This window comes from Scyliorhinus torazame, chromosome 18 (assembly GCF_047496885.1).
Source record: "Scyliorhinus torazame isolate Kashiwa2021f chromosome 18, sScyTor2.1, whole genome shotgun sequence".
In the NCBI taxonomy this organism is placed as follows: domain Eukaryota; kingdom Metazoa; phylum Chordata; class Chondrichthyes; order Carcharhiniformes; family Scyliorhinidae; genus Scyliorhinus; species Scyliorhinus torazame.
The window spans coordinates 162,974,773-163,000,096 of NC_092724.1; the positions used below are offsets into that span (position 1 = coordinate 162,974,773).

A 25,324-nucleotide genomic window follows, 5' to 3' on the forward strand; every position below is an offset into this window, starting at 1 on the left:
GAACACTGGAACCAACACTGTGCAGAGGGAGAGTAACACTGGAACCAGCACTGTGCAGAGGGAGGGGAACACGGAACCAGAACTGTGCAGAGGAAGAGGAACACTGGAACCAACACTGTGCAGAGGGAGAGGAATACTGGAACCAGCACTATGCAGAGGGACAGGAACACTGGAACCAGCATTGTGCAGAGGAAGAGGAACACTGGAACCAACACTGTGCAGAGGAAGAGGAACACTGGAACCAACACTGTGCAGAGGGAGAGGAACACTGGAACCAGCACTGTGCAGAGGGACAGGAACACTGGAACCAACACTGTGCAGAGGGAGAGTAACACTGGAACCAGCACTGTGCAGAGGGAGAGGAACACTGGAACCAACACTGTGCAGAGGGAGAGGAGCACTGGAACCAACACTGTGCAGAGGGAAAGGAACACTGGAACCAACACTGTGAGAGGGAGAGGAACACTGGAACCAACACTGTGTGCAGAGGGAGAGGAACACTGGAACCAACACTGTGCAGAGGGAGAGTAACACTGGAAGCAACTCTGTGCAGAGGGAGAGGAACACTGGAACCAACACTGTGCAGAGGGAGAGTAACACTGGAACCAGCACTGTGCAGAGGGACAGGAACACTGGAACCATCACTGTGCAGAGGGAGAGGAATACTGGAACCAGCACTGTGCAGAGGGACAGGAACACTGGAACCAGCACTGTGCAGAGGGACAGGTACACTGGAACCAACACTGTGCAGAGGAAGAGGAACACTGGAACCAACACTGTGCAGAGGGAGAGGAACACTGGAACCAACACTGTGCAGAGGGAAAGGAACACTGGAACCAACACTGTGAGAGGGAGAGGAACACTGGAACCAACACTGTGCAGAGGGAGAGGAACACTGGAACCAACACTGTGCAGAGGGAGAGGAACACTGGAACCAACACTGTGGCGAGGGAGAGTAACACTGGAACCAGCACTGTGCAGAGGGACAGGAACACTGGAACCAACACTGTGCAGAGGGAGAGTAACACTGGAACCAGCACTATGCAGAGGGAGATGAACACTGGAACCAACACTGTGCAGAGGGAGAGTAACACTGGAAGCAACTCTGTGCAGAGGGAGAGGAACACTGGAACCAACACTGTGCAGAGGGAGAGTAACACTGGAACCAGCACTGTGCAGAGGGACAGGAACACTGGAACCAACACTGTGCAGAGGGAGAGGAACACTGGAACCAACACTGTGCAGAGGGAGAGGAACACTGGAACCAACACTGTGCAGAGGAAGAGGAACACTGGAACCAACACTGTGCAGAGGGAGAGGAATACTGGAACCAGCACTGTGCAGAGGGACAGGAACACTGGAACCAGCATTGTGCAGAGGAAGAGGAACACTGGAACCAACACTGTGCAGAGGAAGAGGAACACTGGAACCAACACTGTGCAGAGGGAGAGGAACACTGGAACCAACATTGTGCAGAGGAAGAGGAACACTGGAACCAACACTGTGCAGAGGAAGAGGAACACTGGAACCAACACTGTGCAGAGGGAGAGGAACACTGGAACCAACACTGTGCAGAGGGAGAGGAACACTGGAACCAACACTGTGCAGAGGGAGAGTAACACTGGAACCTGCACTGTGCAGAGGGACAGGAACACTGGCACCAACACTGTGCAGAGGGAGAGGAATACTGGAACCAGAACTGTGCAGAGGGAGAGTAACACTGGAACCAACACTGTGCAGAGGGACAGGAACACTGGAACCAACTCTGTGCTGAGGGAGAGGAACACTGGAACCAGCACTGTGCAGAGGGAGAGGAACACTGGAACCAGCACTGTGCAGAGGGACAGGAACACTGCAACCAACACTGTGCAGAGGGAGAGGAACACTGGAACCAGCACTGTGCAGAGGGAGAGTAACACTGGAACCAGCACTGTGCAGAGGGACAGGAACACTGCAACCAACACTGTGCAGAGGGAGAGGAACACTGGAACCAGCACTGTGCAGAGGGAGAGTAACACTGGAACCAGCACTGTGCAGAGGGACAGGAAAACTGGAACCAGCACTGTGCAGAGGGACAGGAACACTGGAACCAACTCTGTGCAGAGGGAGAGGAACACTGGAACCAACACTGTGCAGAGGGAGAGTAACACTGGAACCAGCACTGTGCAGAGGGACAGGAACACTGGAACCAACACTGTGCAGAGGGAGAGTAACACTGGAACCAGCACTGTGCAGAGGGACAGGAACACTGGAACAAACACTGTGCAGAGGGAGAGGAATACTGGAACCAGCACTGTGCAGAGGGACAGGAACACTGGAACCAACTCTGTGCAGAGGAAGAGGAACACTGGAACCAACACTGTGCAGAGGGACAGGAACACGGGGACCAACACTGTGCAGAGAGAGAGGAACACTGGAACCAGCACTGTGCAGAGGGAGAGGAACACTGGAACCAACACTGTGCAGAGGGAGAGGAACACTGGAACCAACACTGTGCAGAGGGAGAGGAACACTGGAACCAACACTGTGCAGAGGGAGAGGAACACTGGAACCAACACTGTGCAGAGGGAGAGGAACACTGGAACCAGCACTGTGCAGAGGGAGAGGAACACTGGAACCAACACTGTGAGAGGGAGAGGAACACTGGAACCAACACTGTGCAGAGGGACAGGAACACTGGAACCAACACTGTGAGAGGGAGAGGAACACTGGAACCAACACTGTGCAGAGGGACAGGAACACTGGCACCAACACTGTGCAGAGGGAGAGGAACACTGGAACCAACACTGTGCAGAGGGAGAGGAACACTGGAACCAACACTGTGCAGAGGGAGAGGAACACTTGAACCAACACTGTGCAGAGGGATAGGAACACTGGAACCAGCACTGTGCAGAGGGAAAGGAACACTGGAACCAACACTGTGAGAGGGAGAGGAACACTGGAACAAACACTGTGTGCAGAGGGAGAGGAACACTGGAACCAACACTGTTCAGAGGGAGAGTAACACTGGAACCAACTCTGTGCAGAGGGAGAGGAACACTGGAACCAACACTGTGCAGAGGGAGAGTAACACTGGAACCAGCACTGTGCACAGGGAGGGGAACACGGAACCAGAACTGTGCAGAGGAAGAGGAACACTGGAACCAACACTGTGCAGAGGGAGAGGAATACTGGAACCAGCACTGTGCAGAGGGACAGGAACACTGGAACCAGCATTGTGCAGAGGAAGAGGAACACTGGAACCAACACTGTGCAGAGGAAGAGGAACACTGGAACCAACACTGTGCAGAGGGAGAGGAACACTGGAACCAGCACTGTGCAGAGGGATAGGAACACTGGAACCAACACTGTGCAGAGGGAGAGTAACACTGGAACCAGCACTGTGCAGAGGGAGAGGAGCACTGGAACCAACACTGTGCAGAGGGAAAGGAACACTGGAACCAACACTGTGAGAGGGAGAGGAACACTGGAACCAACACTGTGTGCAGAGGGAGAGGAACACTGGAACCAACACAGTGCAGAGGGAGAGTAACACTGGAAGCAACTCTGTGCAGAGGGAGAGGAACACTGGAACCAACACTGTGCAGAGGGAGAGTAACACTGGAACCAGCACTGTGCAGAGGGACAGGAACACTGGAACCAACACTGTGCAGAGGGAGAGGAATACTGGAACCAGCACTGTGCAGAGGGACAGGAACACTGGAACCAACACTGTGCAGAGGGACAGGTACACTGGAACCAACACTGTGCAGAGGAAGAGGAACACTGGAACCAACACTGTGCAGAGGGAGAGGAACACTGGAACCAACACTGTGCAGAGGGAGAGGAACACTGGAACCAACACTGTGCAGAGGGAGAGGAACACTGGAACCAACACTGTGGAGAGGGAGAGTAACACTGGAACCAGCACTGTGCAGAGGGACAGGAACACTGGAACCAACACTGTGCAGAGGGAGAGGAACACTGGAACCAGCACTGTGCAGAGGGAGAGTAACACTGGAACCAGCACTGTGCAGAGGGACAGGAACACTGCAACCAACACTGTGCAGAGGGAGAGGAACACTGGAACCAGCACTGTGCAGAGGGAGAGTAACACTGGAACCAGCACTGTGCAGAGGGACAGGAAAACTGGAACCAGCACTGTGCAGAGGGACAGGAACACTGGAACCAACTCTGTGCAGAGGGAGAGGAACACTGGAACCAACACTGTGCAGAGGGAGAGTAACACTGGAACCAGCACTGTGCAGAGGGACAGGAACACTGGAACCAACACTGTGCAGAGGGAGAGTAACACTGGAACCAGCACTGTGCAGAGGGACAGGAACACTGGAACCAACACTGTGCAGAGGGAGAGGAATACTGGAACCAGCACTGTGCAGAGGGACAGGAACACTGGAACCAACTCTGTGCAGAGGAAGAGGAACACTGGAACCAACACTGTGCAGAGGGACAGGAACACTGGGACCAACACTGTGCAGAGAGAGAGGAACACTGGAACCAGCACTGTGCAGAGGGAGAGGAACACTGGAACCAACACTGTGCAGAGGGAGAGGAACACTGGAACCAACACTGTGCAGAGGGAGAGGAACACTGGAACCAACACTGTGCAGAGGGAGAGGAACACTGGAACCAACACTGTGCAGAGGGAGAGGAACACTGGAACCAGCACTGTGCAGAGGGAGAGGAACACTGGAACCAACACTGTGAGAGGGAGAGGAACACTGGAACCAACACTGTGCAGAGGGACAGGAACACTGGAACCAACACTGTGAGAGGGAGAGGAACACTGGAACCAACACTGTGCAGAGGGACAGGAACACTGGCACCAACACTGTGCAGAGGGAGAGGAACACTGGAACCAACACTGTGCAGAGGGAGAGGAACACTGGAACCAACACTGTGCAGAGGGAGAGGAACACTGGAACCAACACTGTGCAGAGGGAGAGGAACACTGGAACCAACACTGTGCAGAGGGATAGGAACACTGGAACCAGCACTGTGCAGAGGGAAAGGAACACTGGAACCAACACTGTGAGAGGGAGAGGAACACTGGAACAAACACTGTGTGCAGAGGGAGAGGAACACTGGAACCAACACTGTTCAGAGGGAGAGTAACACTGGAACCAACTCTGTGCAGAGGGAGAGGAACACTGGAACCAACACTGTGCAGAGGGAGAGTAACACTGGAACCAGCACTGTGCAGAGGGAGGGGAACACGGAACCAGAACTGTGCAGAGGAAGAGGAACACTGGAACCAACACTGTGCAGAGGGAGAGGAATACTGGAACCAGCACTGTGCAGAGGGACAGGAACACTGGAACCAGCATTGTGCAGAGGACGAGGAACACTGGAACCAACACTGTGCAGAGGAAGAGGAACACTGGAACCAACACTGTGCAGAGGGAGAGGAACACTGGAACCAGCACTGTGCAGAGGGACAGGAACACTGGAACCAACACTGTGCAGAGGGAGAGTAACACTGGAACCAGCACTGTGCAGAGGGAGAGGAGCACTGGAACCAACACTGTGCAGAGGGAAAGGAGCACTGGAACCAACACTGTGAGAGGGAGAGGAACACTGGAACCAACACTGTGTGCAGAGGGAGAGGAACACTGGAACCAACACAGTGCAGAGGGAGAGTAACACTGGAAGCAACTCTGTGCAGAGGGAGAGGAACACTGGAACCAACACTGTGCAGAGGGAGAGTAACACTGGAACCAGCACTGTGCAGAGGGACAGGAACACTGGAACCAACACTGTGCAGAGGGAGAGGAATACTGGAACCAGCACTGTGCAGAGGGACAGGAACACTGGAACCAACACTGTGCAGAGGGACAGGTACACTGGAACCAACACTGTGCAGAGGAAGAGGAACACTGGAACCAACACTGTGCAGAGGGAGAGGAACACTGGAACCAACACTGTGCAGAGGGAGAGGAACACTGGAACCAACACTGTGCAGAGGGAGAGGAACACTGGAACCAACACTGTGGAGAGGGAGAGTAACACTGGAACCAGCACTGTGCAGAGGGACAGGAACACTGGAACCAACACTGTGCAGAGGGAGAGGAACACTGGAACCAGCACTGTGCAGAGGGAGAGTAACACTGGAACCAGCACTGTGCAGAGGGACAGGAACACTGCAACCAACACTGTGCAGAGGGAGAGGAACACTGGAACCAGCACTGTGCAGAGGGAGAGTAACACTGGAACCAGCACTGTGCAGAGGGACAGGAAAACTGGAACCAGCACTGTGCAGAGGGACAGGAACACTGGAACCAACTCTGTGCAGAGGGAGAGGAACACTGGAACCAACACTGTGCAGAGGGAGAGTAACACTGGAACCAGCACTGTGCAGAGGGACAGGAACACTGGAACCAACACTGTGCAGAGGGAGAGTAACACTGGAACCAGCACTGTGCAGAGGGACAGGAACACTGGAACCAACACTGTGCAGAGGGAGAGGAATACTGGAACCAGCACTGTGCAGAGGGACAGGAACACTGGAACCAACTCTGTGCAGAGGAGGAGGAACACTGGAACCAACACTGTGCAGAGGGACAGGAACACTGGGACCAACACTGTGCAGAGAGAGAGGAACACTGGAACCAGCACTGTGCAGAGGGAGAGGAACACTGGAACCAACACTGTGCAGAGGGAGAGGAACACTGGAACCAACACTGTGCAGAGGGAGAGGAACACTGGAACCAACACTGTGCAGAGGGAGAGGAACACTGGAACCAACACTGTGCAGAGGGAGAGGAACACTGGAACCAGCACTGTGCAGAGGGAGAGGAACACTGGAACCAACACTGTGAGAGGGAGAGGAACACTGGAACCAACACTGTGCAGAGGGACAGGAACACTGGAACCAACACTGTGAGAGGGAGAGGAACACTGGAACCAACACTGTGCAGAGGGACAGGAACACTGGCACCAACACTGTGCAGAGGGAGAGGAACACTGGAACCAACACTGTGCAGAGGGAGAGGAACACTGGAACCAACACTGTGCAGAGGCAGAGGAACACTGGAACCAACACTGTGCAGAGGGAGAGGAACACTGGAACCAACACTGTGCAGAGGGATAGGAACACTGGAACCAGCACTGTGCAGAGGGAAAGGAACACTGGAACCAACACTGTGAGAGGGAGAGGAACACTGGAACAAACACTGTGTGCAGAGGGAGAGGAACACTGGAACCAACACTGTTCAGAGGGAGAGTAACACTGGAACCAACTCTGTGCAGAGGGAGAGGAACACTGGAACCAACACTGTGCAGAGGGAGAGTAACACTGGAACCAGCACTGTGCAGAGGGAGGGGAACACGGAACCAGAACTGTGCAGAGGAAGAGGAACACTGGAACCAACACTGTGCAGAGGGAGAGGAATACTGGAACCAGCACTATGCAGAGGGACAGGAACACTGGAACCAGCATTGTGCAGAGGAAGAGGAACACTGGAACCAACACTGTGCAGAGGAAGAGGAACACTGGAACCAACACTGTGCAGAGGGAGAGGAACACTGGAACCAGCACTGTGCAGAGGGACAGGAACACTGGAACCAACACTGTGCAGAGGGAGAGTAACACTGGAACCAGCACTGTGCAGAGGGAGAGGAACACTGGAACCAACACTGTGCAGAGGGAGAGGAGCACTGGAACCAACACTGTGCAGAGGGAAAGGAACACTGGAACCAACACTGTGAGAGGGAGAGGAACACTGGAACCAACACTGTGTGCAGAGGGAGAGGAACACTGGAACCAACACTGTGCAGAGGGAGAGTAACACTGGAAGCAACTCTGTGCAGAGGGAGAGGAACACTGGAACCAACACTGTGCAGAGGGAGAGTAACACTGGAACCAGCACTGTGCAGAGGGACAGGAACACTGGAACCAACACTGTGCAGAGGGAGAGGAATACTGGAACCAGCACTGTGCAGAGGGACAGGAACACTGGAACCAGCACTGTGCAGAGGGACAGGTACACTGGAACCAACACTGTGCAGAGGAAGAGGAACACTGGAACCAACACTGTGCAGAGGGAGAGGAACACTGGAACCAACACTGTGCAGAGGGAAAGGAACACTGGAACCAACACTGTGAGAGGGAGAGGAACACTGGAACCAACACTGTGCAGAGGGAGAGGAACACTGGAACCAACACTGTGCAGAGGGAGAGGAACACTGGAACCAACACTGTGGAGAGGGAGAGTAACACTGGAACCAGCACTGTGCAGAGGGACAGGAACACTGGAACCAACACTGTGCAGAGGGAGAGTAACACTGGAACCAGCACTATGCAGAGGGAGATGAACACTGGAACCAACACTGTGCAGAGGGAGAGTAACACTGGAAGCAACTCTGTGCAGAGGGAGAGGAACACTGGAACCAACACTGTGCAGAGGGAGAGTAACACTGGAACCAGCACTGTGCAGAGGGACAGGAACACTGGAACCAACACTGTGCAGAGGGAGAGGAACACTGGAACCAACACTGTGCAGAGGGAGAGGAACACTGGAACCAACACTGTGCAGAGGAAGAGGAACACTGGAACCAACACTGTGCAGAGGGAGAGGAATACTGGAACCAGCACTGTGCAGAGGGACAGGAACACTGGAACCAGCATTGTGCAGAGGAAGAGGAACACTGGAACCAACACTGTGCAGAGGAAGAGGAACACTGGAACCAACACTGTGCAGAGGGAGAGGAACACTGGAACCAACATTGTGCAGAGGAAGAGGAACACTGGAACCAACACTGTGCAGAGGAAGAGGAACACTGGAACCAACACTGTGCAGAGGGAGAGGAACACTGGAACCAACACTGTGCAGAGGGAGAGGAACACTGGAACCAACACTGTGCAGAGGGAGAGTAACACTGGAACCAGCATTGTGCAGAGGCACAGGAACACTGGCACCAACACTGTGCAGAGGGAGATGAACACTGGAACAAACACTGTGCAGAGGGAGAGGAACACTGGAACCAACACTGTGCAGAGGGAGAGGAACACTGGAACCAACACTGTGCAGAGGGAGAGTAACACTGGAACCAGCACTGTGCAGAGGGACAGGAACACTGGCACCAACACTGTGCAGAGGGAGAGGAATACTGGAACCAGAACTGTGCAGAGGGAGAGTAACACTGGAACCAACACTGTGCAGAGGGACAGGAACACTGGAACCAACTCTGTGCAGAGGGAGAGGAACACTGGAACCAGCACTGTGCAGAGGGAGAGGAACACTGGAACCAGCACTGTGCAGAGGGACAGGAACACTGCAACCAACACTGTGCAGAGGGAGAGGAACACTGGAACCAGCACTGTGCAGAGGGAGAGTAACACTGGAACCAGCACTGTGCAGAGGGACAGGAACACTGCAACCAACACTGTGCAGAGGGAGAGGAACACTGGAACCAGCACTGTGCAGAGGGAGAGTAACACTGGAACCAGCACTGTGCAGAGGGACAGGAAAACTGGAACCAGCACTGTGCAGAGGGACAGGAACACTGGCACCAACTCTGTGCAGAGGGAGAGGAACACTGGAACCAACACTGTGCAGAGGGAGAGTAACACTGGAACCAGCACTGTGCAGAGGGACAGGAACACTGGAACCAACACTGTGCAGAGGGAGAGTAACACTGGAACCAGCACTGTGCAGAGGGACAGGAACACTGGAACAAACACTGTGCAGAGGGAGAGGAATACTGGAACCAGCACTGTGCAGAGGGACAGGAACACTGGAACCAACTCTGTGCAGAGGAAGAGGAACACTGGAACCAACACTGTGCAGAGGGACAGGAACACGGGGACCAACACTGTGCAGAGAGAGAGGAACACTGGAACCAGCACTGTGCAGAGGGAGAGGAACACTGGAACCAACACTGTGCAGAGGGAGAGGAACACTGGAACCAACACTGTGCAGAGGGAGAGGAACACTGGAACCAACACTGTGCAGAGGGAGAGGAACACTGGAACCAACACTGTGCAGAGGGAGAGGAACACTGGAACCAGCACTGTGCAGAGGGAGAGGAACACTGGAACCAACACTGTGAGAGGGAGAGGAACACTGGAACCAACACTGTGCAGAGGGACAGGAACACTGGAACCAACACTGTGAGAGGGAGAGGAACACTGGAACCAACACTGTGCAGAGGGACAGGAACACTGGCACCAACACTGTGCAGAGGGAGAGGAACACTGGAACCAACACTGTGCAGAGGGAGAGGAACACTGGAACCAACACTGTGCAGAGGGAGAGGAACACTTGAACCAACACTGTGCAGAGGGATAGGAACACTGGAACCAGCACTGTGCAGAGGGAAAGGAACACTGGAACCAACACTGTGAGAGGGAGAGGAACACTGGAACAAACACTGTGTGCAGAGGGAGAGGAACACTGGAACCAACACTGTTCAGAGGGAGAGTAACACTGGAACCAACTCTGTGCAGAGGGAGAGGAACACTGGAACCAACACTGTGCAGAGGGAGAGTAACACTGGAACCAGCACTGTGCAGAGGGAGGGGAACACGGAACCAGAACTGTGCAGAGGAAGAGGAACACTGGAACCAACACTGTGCAGAGGGAGAGGAATACTGGAACCAGCACTGTGCAGAGGGACAGGAACACTGGAACCAGCATTGTGCAGAGGAAGAGGAACACTGGAACCAACACTGTGCAGAGGAAGAGGAACACTGGAACCAACACTGTGCAGAGGGAGAGGAACACTGGAACCAGCACTGTGCAGAGGGACAGGAACACTGGAACCAACACTGTGCAGAGGGAGAGTAACACTGGAACCAGCACTGTGCAGAGGGAGAGGAGCACTGTAACCAACACTGTGCAGAGGGAAAGGAACACTGGAACCAACACTGTGAGAGGGAGAGGAACACTGGAACCAACACTGTGTGCAGAGGGAGAGGAACACTGGAACCAACACTGTGCAGAGGGAGAGTAACACTGGAAGCAACTCTGTGCAGAGGGAGAGGAACACTGGAACCAACACTGTGCAGAGGGAGAGTAACACTGGAACCAGCACTGTGCAGAGGGACAGGAACACTGGAACCAACACTGTGCAGAGGGAGAGGAATACTGGAACCAGCACTGTGCAGAGGGACAGGAACACTGGAACCAACACTGTGCAGAGGGACAGGTACACTGGAACCAACACTGTGCAGAGGAAGAGGAACACTGGAACCAACACTGTGCAGAGGGAGAGGAACACTGGAACCAACACTGTGCAGAGGGAGAGGAACACTGGAACCAACACTGTGCAGAGGGAGAGGAACACTGGAACCAACACTGTGGAGAGGGAGAGTAACACTGGAACCAGCACTGTGCAGAGGGACAGGAACACTGGAACCAACACTGTGCAGAGGGAGAGGAACACTGGAACCAGCACTGTGCAGAGGGAGAGTAACACTGGAACCAGCACTGTGCAGAGGGACAGGAACACTGCAACCAACACTGTGCAGAGGAAGAGGAACACTGGAACCAACACTGTGCAGAGGGAGAGGAACACTGGAACCAGCACTGTGCAGAGGGACAGGAACACTGGAACCAACACTGTGCAGAGGGAGAGTAACACTGGAACCAGCACTGTGCAGAGGGAGAGGAGCACTGGAACCAACACTGTGCAGAGGGAAAGGAACACTGGAACCAACACTGTGAGAGGGAGAGGAACACTGGAACCAACACTGTGTGCAGAGGGAGAGGAACACTGGAACCAACACTGTGCAGAGGGAGAGTAACACTGGAAGCAACTCTGTGCAGAGGGAGAGGAACACTGGAACCAACACTGTGCAGAGGGAGAGTAACACTGGAACCAGCACTGTGCAGAGGGACAGGAACACTGGAACCAACACTGTGCAGAGGGAGAGGAATACTGGAACCAGCACTGTGCAGAGGGACAGGAACACTGGAACCAACACTGTGCAGAGGGACAGGTACACTGGAACCAACACTGTGCAGAGGAAGAGGAACACTGGAACCAACACTGTGCAGAGGGAGAGGAACACTGGAACCAACACTGTGCAGAGGGAGAGGAACACTGGAACCAACACTGTGCAGAGGGAGAGGAACACTGGAACCAACACTGTGGAGAGGGAGAGTAACACTGGAACCAGCACTGTGCAGAGGGACAGGAACACTGGAACCAACACTGTGCAGAGGGAGAGGAACACTGGAACCAGCACTGTGCAGAGGGAGAGTAACACTGGAACCAGCACTGTGCAGAGGGACAGGAACACTGCAACCAACACTGTGCAGAGGGAGAGGAACACTGGAACCAGCACTGTGCAGAGGGAGAGTAACACTGGAACCAGCACTGTGCAGAGGGACAGGAAAACTGGAACCAGCACTGTGCAGAGGGACAGGAACACTGGAACCAACTCTGTGCAGAGGGAGAGGAACACTGGAACCAACACTGTGCAGAGGGAGAGTAACACTGGAACCAGCACTGTGCAGAGGGACAGGAACACTGGAACCAACACTGTGCAGAGGGAGAGTAACACTGGAACCAGCACTGTGCAGAGGGACAGGAACACTGGAACCAACACTGTGCAGAGGGAGAGGAATACTGGAACCAGCACTGTGCAGAGGGACAGGAACACTGGAACCAACTCTGTGCAGAGGAAGAGGAACACTGGAACCAACACTGTGCAGAGGGACAGGAACACTGGGACCAACACTGTGCAGAGAGAGAGGAACACTGGAACCAGCACTGTGCAGAGGGAGAGGAACACTGGAACCAACACTGTGCAGAGGGAGAGGAACACTGGAACCAACACTGTGCAGAGGGAGAGGAACACTGGAACCAACACTGTGCAGAGGGAGAGGAACACTGGAACCAACACTGTGCAGAGGGAGAGGAACACTGGAACCAGCACTGTGCAGAGGGAGAGGAACACTGGAACCAACACTGTGAGAGGGAGAGGAACACTGGAACCAACACTGTGCAGAGGGACAGGAACACTGGAACCAACACTGTGAGAGGGAGAGGAACACTGGAACCAACACTGTGCAGAGGGACAGGAACACTGGCACCAACACTGTGCAGAGGGAGAGGAACACTGGAACCAACACTGTGCAGAGGGAGAGGAACACTGGAACCAACACTGTGCAGAGGGAGAGGAACACTGGAACCAACACTGTGCAGAGGGATAGGAACACTGGAACCAGCACTGTGCAGAGGGAAAGGAACACTGGAACCAACACTGTGAGAGGGAGAGGAACACTGGAACAAACACTGTGTGCAGAGGGAGAGGAACACTGGAACCAACACTGTTCAGAGGGAGAGTAACACTGGAACCAACTCTGTGCAGAGGGAGAGGAACACTGGAACCAACACTGTGCAGAGGGAGAGTAACACTGGAACCAGCACTGTGCAGAGGGAGGGGAACACGGAACCAGAACTGTGCAGAGGAAGAGGAACACTGGAACCAACACTGTGCAGAGGGAGAGGAATACTGGAACCAGCACTGTGCAGAGGGACAGGAACACTGGAACCAGCATTGTGCAGAGGAAGAGGAACACTGGAACCAACACTGTGCAGAGGAAGAGGAACACTGGAACCAACACTGTGCAGAGGGAGAGGAACACTGGAACCAGCACTGTGCAGAGGGACAGGAACACTGGAACCAACACTGTGCAGAGGGAGAGTAACACTGGAACCAGCACTGTGCAGAGGGAGAGGAGCACTGGAACCAACACTGTGCAGAGGGAAAGGAACACTGGAACCAACACTGTGAGAGGGAGAGGAACACTGGAACCAATACTGTGTGCAGAGGGAGAGGAACACTGGAACCAACACTGTGCAGAGGGAGAGTAACACTGGAAGCAACTCTGTGCAGAGGGAGAGGAACACTGGAACCAACACTGTGCAGAGGGAGAGTAACACTGGAACCAGCACTGTGGAGAGGGACAGGAACACTGGAACCAACACTGTGCAGAGGGAGAGGAATACTGGAACCAGCACTGTGCAGAGGGACAGGAACACTGGAACCAACACTGTGCAGAGGGACAGGTACACTGGAACCAACACTGTGCAGAGGAAGAGGAACACTGGAACCAACACTGTGCAGAGGGAGAGGAACACTGGAACCAACACTGTGCAGAGGGAGAGGAACACTGGAACCAACACTGTGCAGAGGGAGAGGAACACTGGAACCAACACTGTGGAGAGGGAGAGTAACACTGGAACCAGCACTGTGCAGAGGGACAGGAACACTGGAACCAACACTGTGCAGAGGGAGAGTAACACTGGAACCAGCACTATGCAGAGGGAGAGGAACACTGGAACCAACACTGTGCAGAGGGAGATTAACACTGGAAGCAACTCTGTGCAGAGAGAGAGGAACACTGGAACCAACACTGTGCAGAGGGAGAGTAACACTGGAACCAGCACTGTGCAGAGGGACAGGAACACTGGAACCAACACTGTGCAGAGGGAGAGGAACACTGGGACCAACTCTGTGCAGAGGGAGAGGAACACTGGAACCAACACTGTGCAGAGGAAGAGGAACACTGGAACCAACACTGTGCAGAGGGAGAGGAATACTGGAACCAGCACTGTGCAGAGGGACAGGAACACTGGAACCAGCATTGTGCAGAGGAAGAGGAACACTGGAACCAACACTGTGCAGAGGAAGAGGAACACTGGAACCAACACTGTGCAGAGGGAGAGGAAGACTGGAACCAACATTGTGCAGAGGAAGAGGAACACTGGAACCAACACTGTGCAGAGGAAGAGGAACACTGGAACCAACACTGTGCAGAGGGAGAGGAACACTGGAACCAACACTGTGCAGAGGGAGAGGAACACTGGAACCAACACTGTGCAGAGGGAGAGTAACACTGGAACCAGCATTGTGCAGAGGGACAGGAACACTGGCACCAACACTGTGCAGAGGGAGATGAACACTGGAACAAACACTGTGCAGAGGGAGAGGAACACTGGAACCAACACTGTGCAGAGGGAGAGGAACACTGGAACCAACATTGTGCAGAGGGAGAGTAACACTGGAACCAGCACTGTGCAGACGGACAGGAACACTGGCACCAATACTGTGCAGAGGGAGAGGAATACTGGAACCAGAACTGTGCAGAGGGAGAGTAACACTGGAACCAACACTGTGCAGAGGGACAGGAACACTGGAACCAACTCTGTGCAGAGGGAGAGGAACACTGGAACCAGCACTGTGCAGAGGGAGAGGAACACTGGAACCAGCACTGTGCAGAGGGACAGGAACACTGCAACCAACACTGTGCAGAGGGAGAGGAACACTGGAACCAGCACTGTGCAGAGGGAGAGTAACACTGGAACCAGCACTGTGCAGAGGGACAGGAACACTGCAACCAACACTGTGCAGAGGGAGAGGAACACTGGAACCAGCACTGTGCAGAGGGAGAGTAACACTGGAACCAGCACTGTGCAGAGGGACAGGAACACTGGAACCAGCACTGTGCAGAGGGACAGGAACACTGGAACCAGCACTGTGCAGAGGGAGGGGAACACTGGAACCAACACTGTGCAGAGGGAGAGGAACACTGGAACCAGCACTGTGCAGAGGGAGAGGAACACTGGAACCAGCAATGTGCAGAGGGAGAGTAACACTGGAACCAACACTGTGCAGAGGGAGAGGAACACTGGAACCAGCACTGTGCAGAGGGAGAGGAACACTGGAACCAACACTGTGTGCAGAGGGAGAGGAACACTGGAACCAACACGGTGCAGAGGGAGAGTAACACTGGAACCAACACTGTGCAGAGGGAGATGAACACTGGGACAAACACTGTGCAGAGGGAGAGGAACACTGGAACCAACACTGTGCAGAGGGAGAGGAACACTGGAACCAACACTGTGCAGAGGGAGAGGAACACTGGAACCAGCACTGTGCAGAGGGAGAGGAACACTGGCACCAACACTGTGCAGAGGGAGAGGAACACAGGCACCAACACTGTGCAGAGGGAGAGGAATATTGGAACCAGAACTGTGCAGAGGGACAGGAACACAGGAACCAACTCTGTGCAGAGGGAGAGGAACACTGGAACCAACACTGTGCAGAGGGCCAGTAACACTGGAACCAGCACTGTGCAGAGGGACAGGAACACTGGAACCAACACTGTGCAGAGGGAGAGGAATACTGGAATCGGCACTGTGCAGAGGGACAGGAACACTGGAACCAACACTGTGCAGAGGGAGAGGAACACTGGAACCAACACTGTGTGCAGAGGGAGAGGAACACTGGAACCAACACTGTGCAGAGGGAGAGGAGCACTGGAACCAACACTGTGCAGAGGGAGAGGAACACTGGAACCAACACGGTGCAGAGGGAGAGGAACACTGGAACCAACACGGTGCAGAGGGAGAGGAACACTGGAACCAACACTGTGCAGAGGGAGAGGAACACTGGAACCAGCACTGTGCAGAGGGAGAGGAACACTGGAACCAACACTGTTCAGAGGGAGAGGAACACTGGAACCAACACTGTGCAGAGGGACAGGAACACTGGCACCAACACTGTGCAGAGGGAGAGGAACACTGGAACCAACACTGTGCAGAGGGAGAGGAACACTGGAACCAACACTGTGCAGAGGGAGAGGAACACTGGAACCAACACTGTGTGCAGAGGGAGAGGAAAACTGGAACCAACACTGTGTGCAGAGGGAGAGGAACACTGGAACCAACACTGTGCAGAGGGAGAGGAACACTGGAACCAACACTGTGTGCAGAGGGAGAGGAACACTGGAACCAACACTGTGCAGAGGGAGAGGAACACTGGAACCAACACTGTGCAGAGGGAGAGGAACACTGGAACCAACACTGTGTGCAGAGGGAGAGGAACACTGGAACCAACACTGTGTGCAGAGGGAGAGGAACACTGGAACCAACACTGTGTGCAGAGGGAGAGGAACACTGGAACCAACACTGTGCAGAGGGAGAGGAACACTGGAACCAGCACTGTGCAGAGGGAGAGGAACACTGGAACCAACATTGTGTGCAGAGGGAGAGGAACACTGGAACCAACATTGTGCAGAGGGAGAGGAACACTGGAACCAACACTGTGTAGAGGGAGAGGAACACTGGAACCAACACTGTGCAGTGGGAGAGGAACACTGGAATCAACACTGTGCAGAGGGAGAGGAGCGCTGGAACCAGCACTATGTGCAGAGGGAGAGGAATACTGGAACCAACACTGTGCAGAGGGAGAGGAGCGCTGGAACCAGCACTGTGTGCAGAGGGAGAGGAACACTGGAACCAGCACTATGCAGAGGGAGAGGAACACTGGAACCAGCACTGTGTGCAGAGGGAGAGGAACACTGGAACCAACACTGTGCAGAGGGAGAGGAACACTGGAATCAACACTGTGCAGAGGGAGAGGAGTACTGGAACCAGCACTGTGTGCAGAGGGAGAGGAACACTGGAACCAGCACTGTGCAGAGGGAGAGGAACACTGGAACCAACACTGTGTGCAGAGGGAGAGGAACACTGGAATCAACACTGTGCAGAGGGTGAGGAACACTGGAACCAACACTGTGTGCAGAGGGAGAGGAATACTGGAATCAACACTGTGCAGAGGGAGAGGAACACTGGAACCAGCACTGTGCAGAGGGAGAGGAACACTGGAACCAACACTGTGTGCAGAGGGAGAGGAACACTGGAACCAACACTGTGCAGAGGGAGAGGAACACTGGAATCAACACTGTGCAGAGGGAGAGGAACACTGGAACCAACACTGTGCAGAGGGAGAGGAGCACTGGAACCAGCACTGTGCAGAGGGAGAGGAACACTGGAACCAACACTGTGCAGAGGGAGAGGAACACTGGAACCAACACTGTGCAGAGGGAGAGGAGCACTGGAACCAGCACTGTGCAGAGGGAGAGGAACACTGGAACCAACACTGTGCAGAGAGAGGGGAACACTGGAACCAACACTGTGTGCAGAGGGAGAGGAACACTGGAACCAACACTGTGTGCAGAGGGAGATGAACACTGGAACACTTTGGGACTTTCAGTTTCATCACAAGTCTTCTGAGTTCAATTTAATTTCTCATCCTCTTGGTGCACGCCCTGCGAGCCCGGGCCCTTACGAGTTCTGTTTCTGCTCGAGCAGGCGAAGGGAGGAATGTTGGCTGTGGCACTCGGATAACCCGCTGTTCTCTAAAAAAACACAACAGGACTTCTGGTGGTGCCCTCGAGGAAGCAGGTTGCAGGTCGGATCGCCCCCGCGCCTGATGGGCAAACGGACCTTTTCCAACTGACTTTTTCGGGACCTTGCGACCTGAATCGGTGGAGGGGACGAGAGGGAAGAGGCTTTCCCCCCCCGGGGTATGGACAGCTGGACAAGAAGTGGTTGAGTGGAGTGGCAAGGATTGAAGCGGGAGCAGCGGGGACCCCAGGCCAGGCGGCGAAGCATGGCGGACGGCAGGGACCAGGGAGCGGACGCTCGCTGGCCAAGGGAGCAACAGATGGAGTTCTTCAGGAATTGCTTCACCGAACTGAAGAGGGACACGTTGGACCCGACGAGGGCGGGAATGGACCGAATGGTCGAGACACAGGCGGTCCAAGAGAAGGGAGGTCGAGGTGAAGCTCTCCAGCCAGGCGGACACGGTAACGGAGCTGGAGCACGAGGTGGAGGAGCTGAACGCCCGCCAGAGGAGGATGCAGGAGCAGCTTGAAGAGCTGGGGAACAGAGCCAGGAGGCAGAACTTGAGAATCGTGGGCCTCCCCGAGGGCTGTGAGGGATCGGATGCGGGTGCAGACGTGATGGGTATGCTCGAGGCGCTGATGGGACCGCAGGCCTTCCTGGAGTTGGATGGGGCGCATAGAGCCCCCGCAAGGAGGCCCAGGACGGGCGGCCGACCGAGGGCCCTGGTGGTCCGCTTTCACCAGCTTGCCGACAGGGATCGGGTGCTGCGATGGACCGGAGAGGAGCAGCAGATGGGAGAACTGCGAGGTGCGCATCCACCAGGACTTGGGAACGGAGCTGGCCAAGAGGCGTGCAGGATTCATCAAGGTAAAGGCAGCCCTCTACAAAAAGGAGGTATCCTGCGAAGCTTTGGGTTACGTTTGAGGAACTCCATTACTACTTCGAGACACCAGAACAGGTTTGGGCCTTCATTAAAGAAAAGCTGGGCTTGAACTAACGGGCACTTAGTTTTTTCAGTGCTGTACAGTGGCGGTGGTCTGTTAACCTAACTGGCTCTGACTAGGAGTGGACTTTGATGAAAAGAAGAAGCTGGACTTGAACTAAGGGACTCTGGGCTCTCAGAGCTTTTGTGTGGCGGCGGTCTGTTAAATTATCCTGTACTGTAATGTTTTATCCAAGATTGTTTTCAGCCTGGTCAGAGAGCGGGGGCTGGAGGGCGCACTGCTTAGGGTGATTTTGGGAGATTACAAGGGGGGGGGGGGAGAGAGGGGCCCTGCAATGGGGGCCCTGCACTTGGTATCTTTTGGCGGGAGATCGGGACCTCTGATAGGGGGATGGGCTAGGGGCTGGTTAAGGGACTTGAAAGGGCACGGGGACATACAATCAGGTTAATGGGTCTTAGTGTGTGGGGGGAGGGCCCGAGCACTCGGGCGGGAGACAGTCAGGCGGCAAGGGCAGGGGTCAGCGTAGCTAGCGTAGGTCAGGGGGCACCAGGGAGAGGAGGAGGAGGGGCGGGCTAGGGCCAAGCGCAGGGCTGGGGGGGCAAGGGGGGGGTGACCAGGGATCCCCCCGGGGGAGAAAGTCGCTTGCAGACTCTCAGCGAACAGCGCAGGAAACCGGCAGCAGCAGCACCCGGGGGAGAGGGTTAGAGCCACGTTAGTTTAGTTGAGCATGTGTGGTATGGGCAAACAGAGCTGATAGGGGGAGTGCCTTATTAACATGTTCATTCTTTCCCACTGTTCGTTTTCACTATGTTAAGGCTCTTTGCAGAGGGCCTTTTTCTCTCTCGGTAAATGTTACAAATTTGTTTTAAATAAAAAATTTAAAAACACAAACCACAACAGGATCTCGTAAACCCAGCAGAGCAGGGAGGCCTCTGCTCGAACGCGCAGAATGAATATGCTGTGGGACGTAGCAAACCTCTCTCCCCACCACACACCACTGTTTAATCGGATTTAAATTGTATTAGTGAGCTTCAGCTTAGAAGGAATGGAATAAAGACAGAAAGCAAAGCTTTAACACACTAATCAGCTTAACTGGTAAACTGATTTCTAATTAATTAATTATTAAGGTGGAGGCTGGGCCTGGAATCAAGACTTGTCCTGTTGTGTGTGGTTTATCGTTCGATCCCACAGCAGCCAGCCCAGATGCTGTGACCGAACAGCTGTTTCGTTTGCCCTCCTCACTAACGGGAAGCGAGGAGCCGTGCAACTTAAAAACGGCAACAAAGCTCACACCTTGCACACCTCCAACCAGACACATCGCAAATTCCGGCATTAAAACATTGACCAGCCCAGGAGGAAGGCCCAGAAGCTTCCCGTCTTACCTGGCTTCATCATCCCGTGCGATCAGCAAGGACATGTGGCTGGATGCTGAGGCCATGCGAAGGATATCGACGGCCCTGGAACAGATCACAACACAGCTGACAGTAAGGAGACCTCGAGAACCTGCTCCGTCTCTGAGGGGACTGCTATTCGAGCGAGGTTGGAATTGGCGATATCTCAGCAGGTTCCTCAAGGCAGGTGGGATTGGGACGAAGACACACAAGGTGCTGAAATTCTAGCTGCTGCTATTTCTCCGAGAATTAACTGGTATTGGAATCCTAGCTCTACGGTTCGCAAGATAACACTGAATGAGGAAGTTCCGTTCAGCCCACCTTAACTCAACCGTTTGGAAAAGCAACGGGTCTAACGCAGCGTCCAGCTGGCGCCAAGCGGCTACAGACATTGGTCAGCCTTTGCTTGAAGAGGATCTTTCTGACACCAGACCAGTCTTTGTGTTACCGTGCTGATGGCCAGAGCATGATTGCTACCCTTCGTATTCCAACCTCCTTGGCCCCATCATCCAGGGAGGCTGCTCTCTCCCACACAGAGGGGTAGTGAAAACAGGAGGGAAAGTCATCATGTCTCTCTCCCTCTCCCAACGGCAATGTACCCGCTATGATTCTATGCTGCTACCCTCACAGCACTGCAGAGGCCTGGGGAACAGACTTCATGACCACTACTTTGGCTGGAAGGAAACCATACAGTTGGAGGTCAACAGGGATCAGATGAGGACAGCTATGAGTCCTCCGCAGTAGAACAGCCAGCTAACACTATTGAGGATCACATGTAAATGTTGTTCAACCAATTTCATCGTCAAGGAAATGGGTGAAGTGTGGAGGGGGGAGAGGGGGGGGGGGGGGGGGGGGGGGGAGGGGCGGGGGGGGGGAGTGTGGAGGGAGAGACGAGAGGGCGTGAAACAGGAGAGATTAAATGACAAAAGGAATGAAGGCGCAAGGCAAAAGGAGATGGTAATTACAAAGGATATACAGAACTGAAACAGGCCATTCGGTCCAGTCAGACTATAAGAACATAAGAACTAGGAGCAGGAGTAGGCCATCTGGCCCCTCGAGCCTGCTCCACCATTCAATGAGATCATGGCTGATCTTTTGTGGACTCAGCTCCACTTTCCGGCCCGAACACCATAACCCTCAATCCCTTTATTCTTCAAAAAACTATCTATCTTTATCTCAAAAACATTTAATGAAGGAGCCTCTACTGCTTCACTGGGCAAGGAATTCCATAGATTCACAACCCTTTGGGTGAAGAAGTTCCTCCTAAGCTCAGTCCTAAATCTACTTCCCCTTATTTTGAAGCTATGCCCCCTAGGTCTGCTTTCACCCGCCAGTGGAAACAACCTGCCCTCATCTATCCTATCTATTCCCTTCATAATTTTATATGTTTCTATAAGATCCTCCCTCATCCTTCTAAATTCCAACGAGTACAGTTCCAGTCTACTCAACCTCTACTCATAATCCAACCCCTTCAGCTCTGGGATTAACCTCGTGAGTCTCCTCTGCACACCCTCCAGTGCCAGTACGTCCTTTCTCAAGTAAGGAGACCAAAACTGAACACAATACTCCAGGTGTGGCCTCACTAACATCTTATACAATTGCAGCATTACCTCTCTAGTCTTCAACTCCATCCCTCTAACAATGAAGGACAAAATTCCATTTGCCTTCTTAATCACCTGTTGCACCTGTAAACCAACTTTTTGCGACTCATGCACTAGCACACCCAGGTCTCTCTGCACAGCAGCATGTTTTAATATTTTATCATTTAAATAATAATCCCTTTTGTTGTTATTCCTACCAAAATGGATAACCTCACATTTCTCAACATTGTATTCCATCTGCCAGACCCTAGCCCATTCACTTAACCTATCCAAATCCCTCTGCAGACTTCCAGTATCCTCTGCACTTTTTGCTTTACCACTCATCTTAGTGTCGTCTTCAAACTTGGACACATTGCACTTGGTCCCCAACTCCAAATCAACTATGTAAATTGTGAACAATTGTGGGCCCAACACTGATTCCTGAAGGACACCACTCGCTACTGATTGCCAACCAGAGAAATACCTATTACTCCCCACTCTTGGCGTTCTATTAATTAACCAATCCTCTATCCATGCTACTACTTTCCCCTTAATGCCATGCATCTTTATCTTATGCAGCAACCTTTTGTGTGGCACCTTGTCAAAGGCTTTCTGGAAATCCAGATATACCACATCCATTGGCTCCCCGTTATCTACCGCACTGGTAATGTCCTCAAAAAATTCCACTAAATTAGTTAGGCACAACCTGCTCTTTATGAACCCATGCTGCGTCTGCCCAATGGGACAATTTCCATCCAGATGCCTCGCTATTTCTTCCTTGATGATAGATTCCCTAGTACCGAAGTTAAGCTCACTGGCTTATAATTACCCGCTTTTTGCCTACCTCCTTTTTTAACCATTGGTGTCACGTTTGCTCATTTCCAATCCGCCGGGACCACCCCAGAGTCTCGTGAATTTTGGTAAATTATCACGAGTGCATTTGCAATTCCCCTAGCCATCTCTTTTAGCACTCTGGGATGCATTCCATCAGGGCCAAGAGACTTGTCTACCTTTAGCCCCATTAGCTTGCCCATCACTACCTCCTTGGTGATAACAATCCTCTCAAGGTCCTCACCTGTCATAGCCTCATTTCCATCAGTCACTGGCATGTTATTTGTATCTTCCACTGTGAAGACCAACCCAAAAAACCTGTTCAGTTCCTCAGCCATTTCCTCATCTCCCATTATTAAATCTCCCTTCTCATCCTCTAAAGGACCAATATTTACCTTAGCCACTCTTTTTTGTTTTATATATTTGTAGAAACTTTTACTATCCGTTTTTATATTCTGAGCAAGTTTACTCTCATAATCTATCTTACTCTTCTTTATAGCTTTTTTAGTAGCTTTCTGTTGCCCCCTAAAGATTTCCCAGTCCTCTAGTCTCCCACTAATCTTTGCCACTTTGTATGCTTTTTCCTTCAAGTTGATACGCTCCCTTATTTCCTTAGATATCCACGGTCGATTTTCCCTCTTGCTACCGTCCTTCCTTTGTGTTGGTATAAACCTTTGCTTAGCACTGTGAAAAATCGCTTGGAAGGTTCTTGCGGTTCTTCAGGGGATGTCCCGGAGGACTGGAGAATAGCCAATGTTGTTCCTCTGTTTAAGAAGGGTGGCAGGGATAATCCCGGGAACTACAGGCCGGTGAGCCTTACTTCAGTGGTAGGGAAATTACTGGAGAGAATTCTTCGAGACAGGATCTACTCCCATTTGGAAGCAAATGGACGTATTAGTGAGAGGCAGCACGGTTTTGTGAAGGGGAGGTCGTGTCTCACTAACTTGATAGAGTTTTTCGAGGAGGTCACTAAGATGATTGATGCAGGTAGGGCAGTAGATGTTGTCTATATGGACTTCAGTAAGGCCTTTGACAAGGTCCCTCATGGTAGACTAGTACAAAAGGTGAAGTCACACGGGATCAGGGGTGAACTGGCAAGGTGGATACAGAACTGGCTAGGCCATAGAAGGCAGAGGGTAGCAATGGAGGGATGCTTTTCTAATTGGAGGGCTGTGACCAGTGGTGTTCCACAGGGATCAGTGCTGGGACCTTTGCTCTTTGTAGTATATATAAATGATTTGGAGGAAAATGTAACTGGTCTGATTAGTAAGTTTGCAGACGACACAAAGGTTGGTGGAATTGCGGATAGCGATGAGGACTGTCTGAGGATACAGCAGGATTTAGATTGTCTGGAGACTTGGGCGGAGAGATGGCAGATGGAGTTTAACCTGGACAAATGTGAGGTAATGCATTTTGGAAGGGCTAATGCAGGTAGGGAATATACAGTGAATGGTAGAACCCTCAAGAGTATTGAAAGTCAAAGAGATCTAGGAGTACAGGTCCACAGATCACTGAAAGGGGCTACACAGGTGGAGAAGGTAGTCAAGAAGGCATACGGCATGCTTGCCTTCATTGGCCGGGGCATTGAGTATAAGAATTGGCAAGTCATGTTGCAGCTGTATAGAACCTTAGTTAGGCCACACTTGGAGTATAGTGTTCAATTCTGGTCGCCACACTACCAGAAGGATGTGGAGGCTTTAGAGAGGGTGCAGAAGAGATTTACCAGAATGTTGCCTGGTATGGAGGGCATAAGCTATGAGGAGCGATTGAATAAACTCGGTTTGTTCTCACTGGAACGAAGGAGGTTGAGGGGCGACCTGATAGAGGTATACAAAATTATGAGGGGCATAGACAGAGTGGATAGTCAGAGGCTTTTCCCCAGGGTAGAGGGGTCAATTACTAGGGGGCATAGGTTTAAGGTGAGAGGGGCAAAGTTTAGAGTAGATGTACGAGGCAAGTTTTTTACGCAGAGGGTAGTGGGTGCCTGGAACTCACTACCGGAGGAGGTAGTGGAGGCAGGGACGATAGGGACATTTAAGGGGCATCTTGACAAATATATGAATAGGATGGGAATAGAAGGATACGGACCCAGGAAGTGTAGAAGATTGTAGTTTAGTCGGGCAGTATGGTCGGCACGGGCTTGGAGGGCCGAAGGGCCTGTTCCTGTGCTGTACATTTCTTTGTTCTTTGTTCTTTGTTCTTTGTTCTCCACTGTTCCTCAACTGTTTTGCCACAAAGTCTTTGCTCCCAGTCTACCTTAACTAGCTCTTCTCTCATCCCATTGTAATCTCCTTTGTTTAAGCACAAAACACTAGAGTTTGATTTTACCTTCTCACCCTCTATCTGTATTTTAAATTCCACCATATTGTGATCGCTCCTTCCGAGAGGATCCCTAACTATGAGATCATGAATCAATCCTGTCTCATTACACAGG

General features: G+C 52.8%; 1 protein-coding gene across 4 annotated transcripts in view; it reads right to left on the reverse strand.

Moving 5' to 3' along the window:
* Window positions 1-25,324, reverse strand: part of stxbp4 (syntaxin binding protein 4) — a 346,204-nt gene that overhangs the window by 269,851 nt on the left and 51,029 nt on the right. For 3 of the 4 annotated variants that reach the window (XM_072483831.1, XM_072483829.1, XM_072483830.1), the window contains one exon: window positions 20,471-20,545. The exons of the other annotated variant lie outside the window; for it this stretch is intronic. In XM_072483831.1, coding sequence (XP_072339932.1) covers window positions 20,471-20,545 — 75 coding nt within the window. The remainder of the gene's footprint in view (window positions 1-20,470; window positions 20,546-25,324) is intronic. 4 annotated transcript variants of the gene reach the window in all.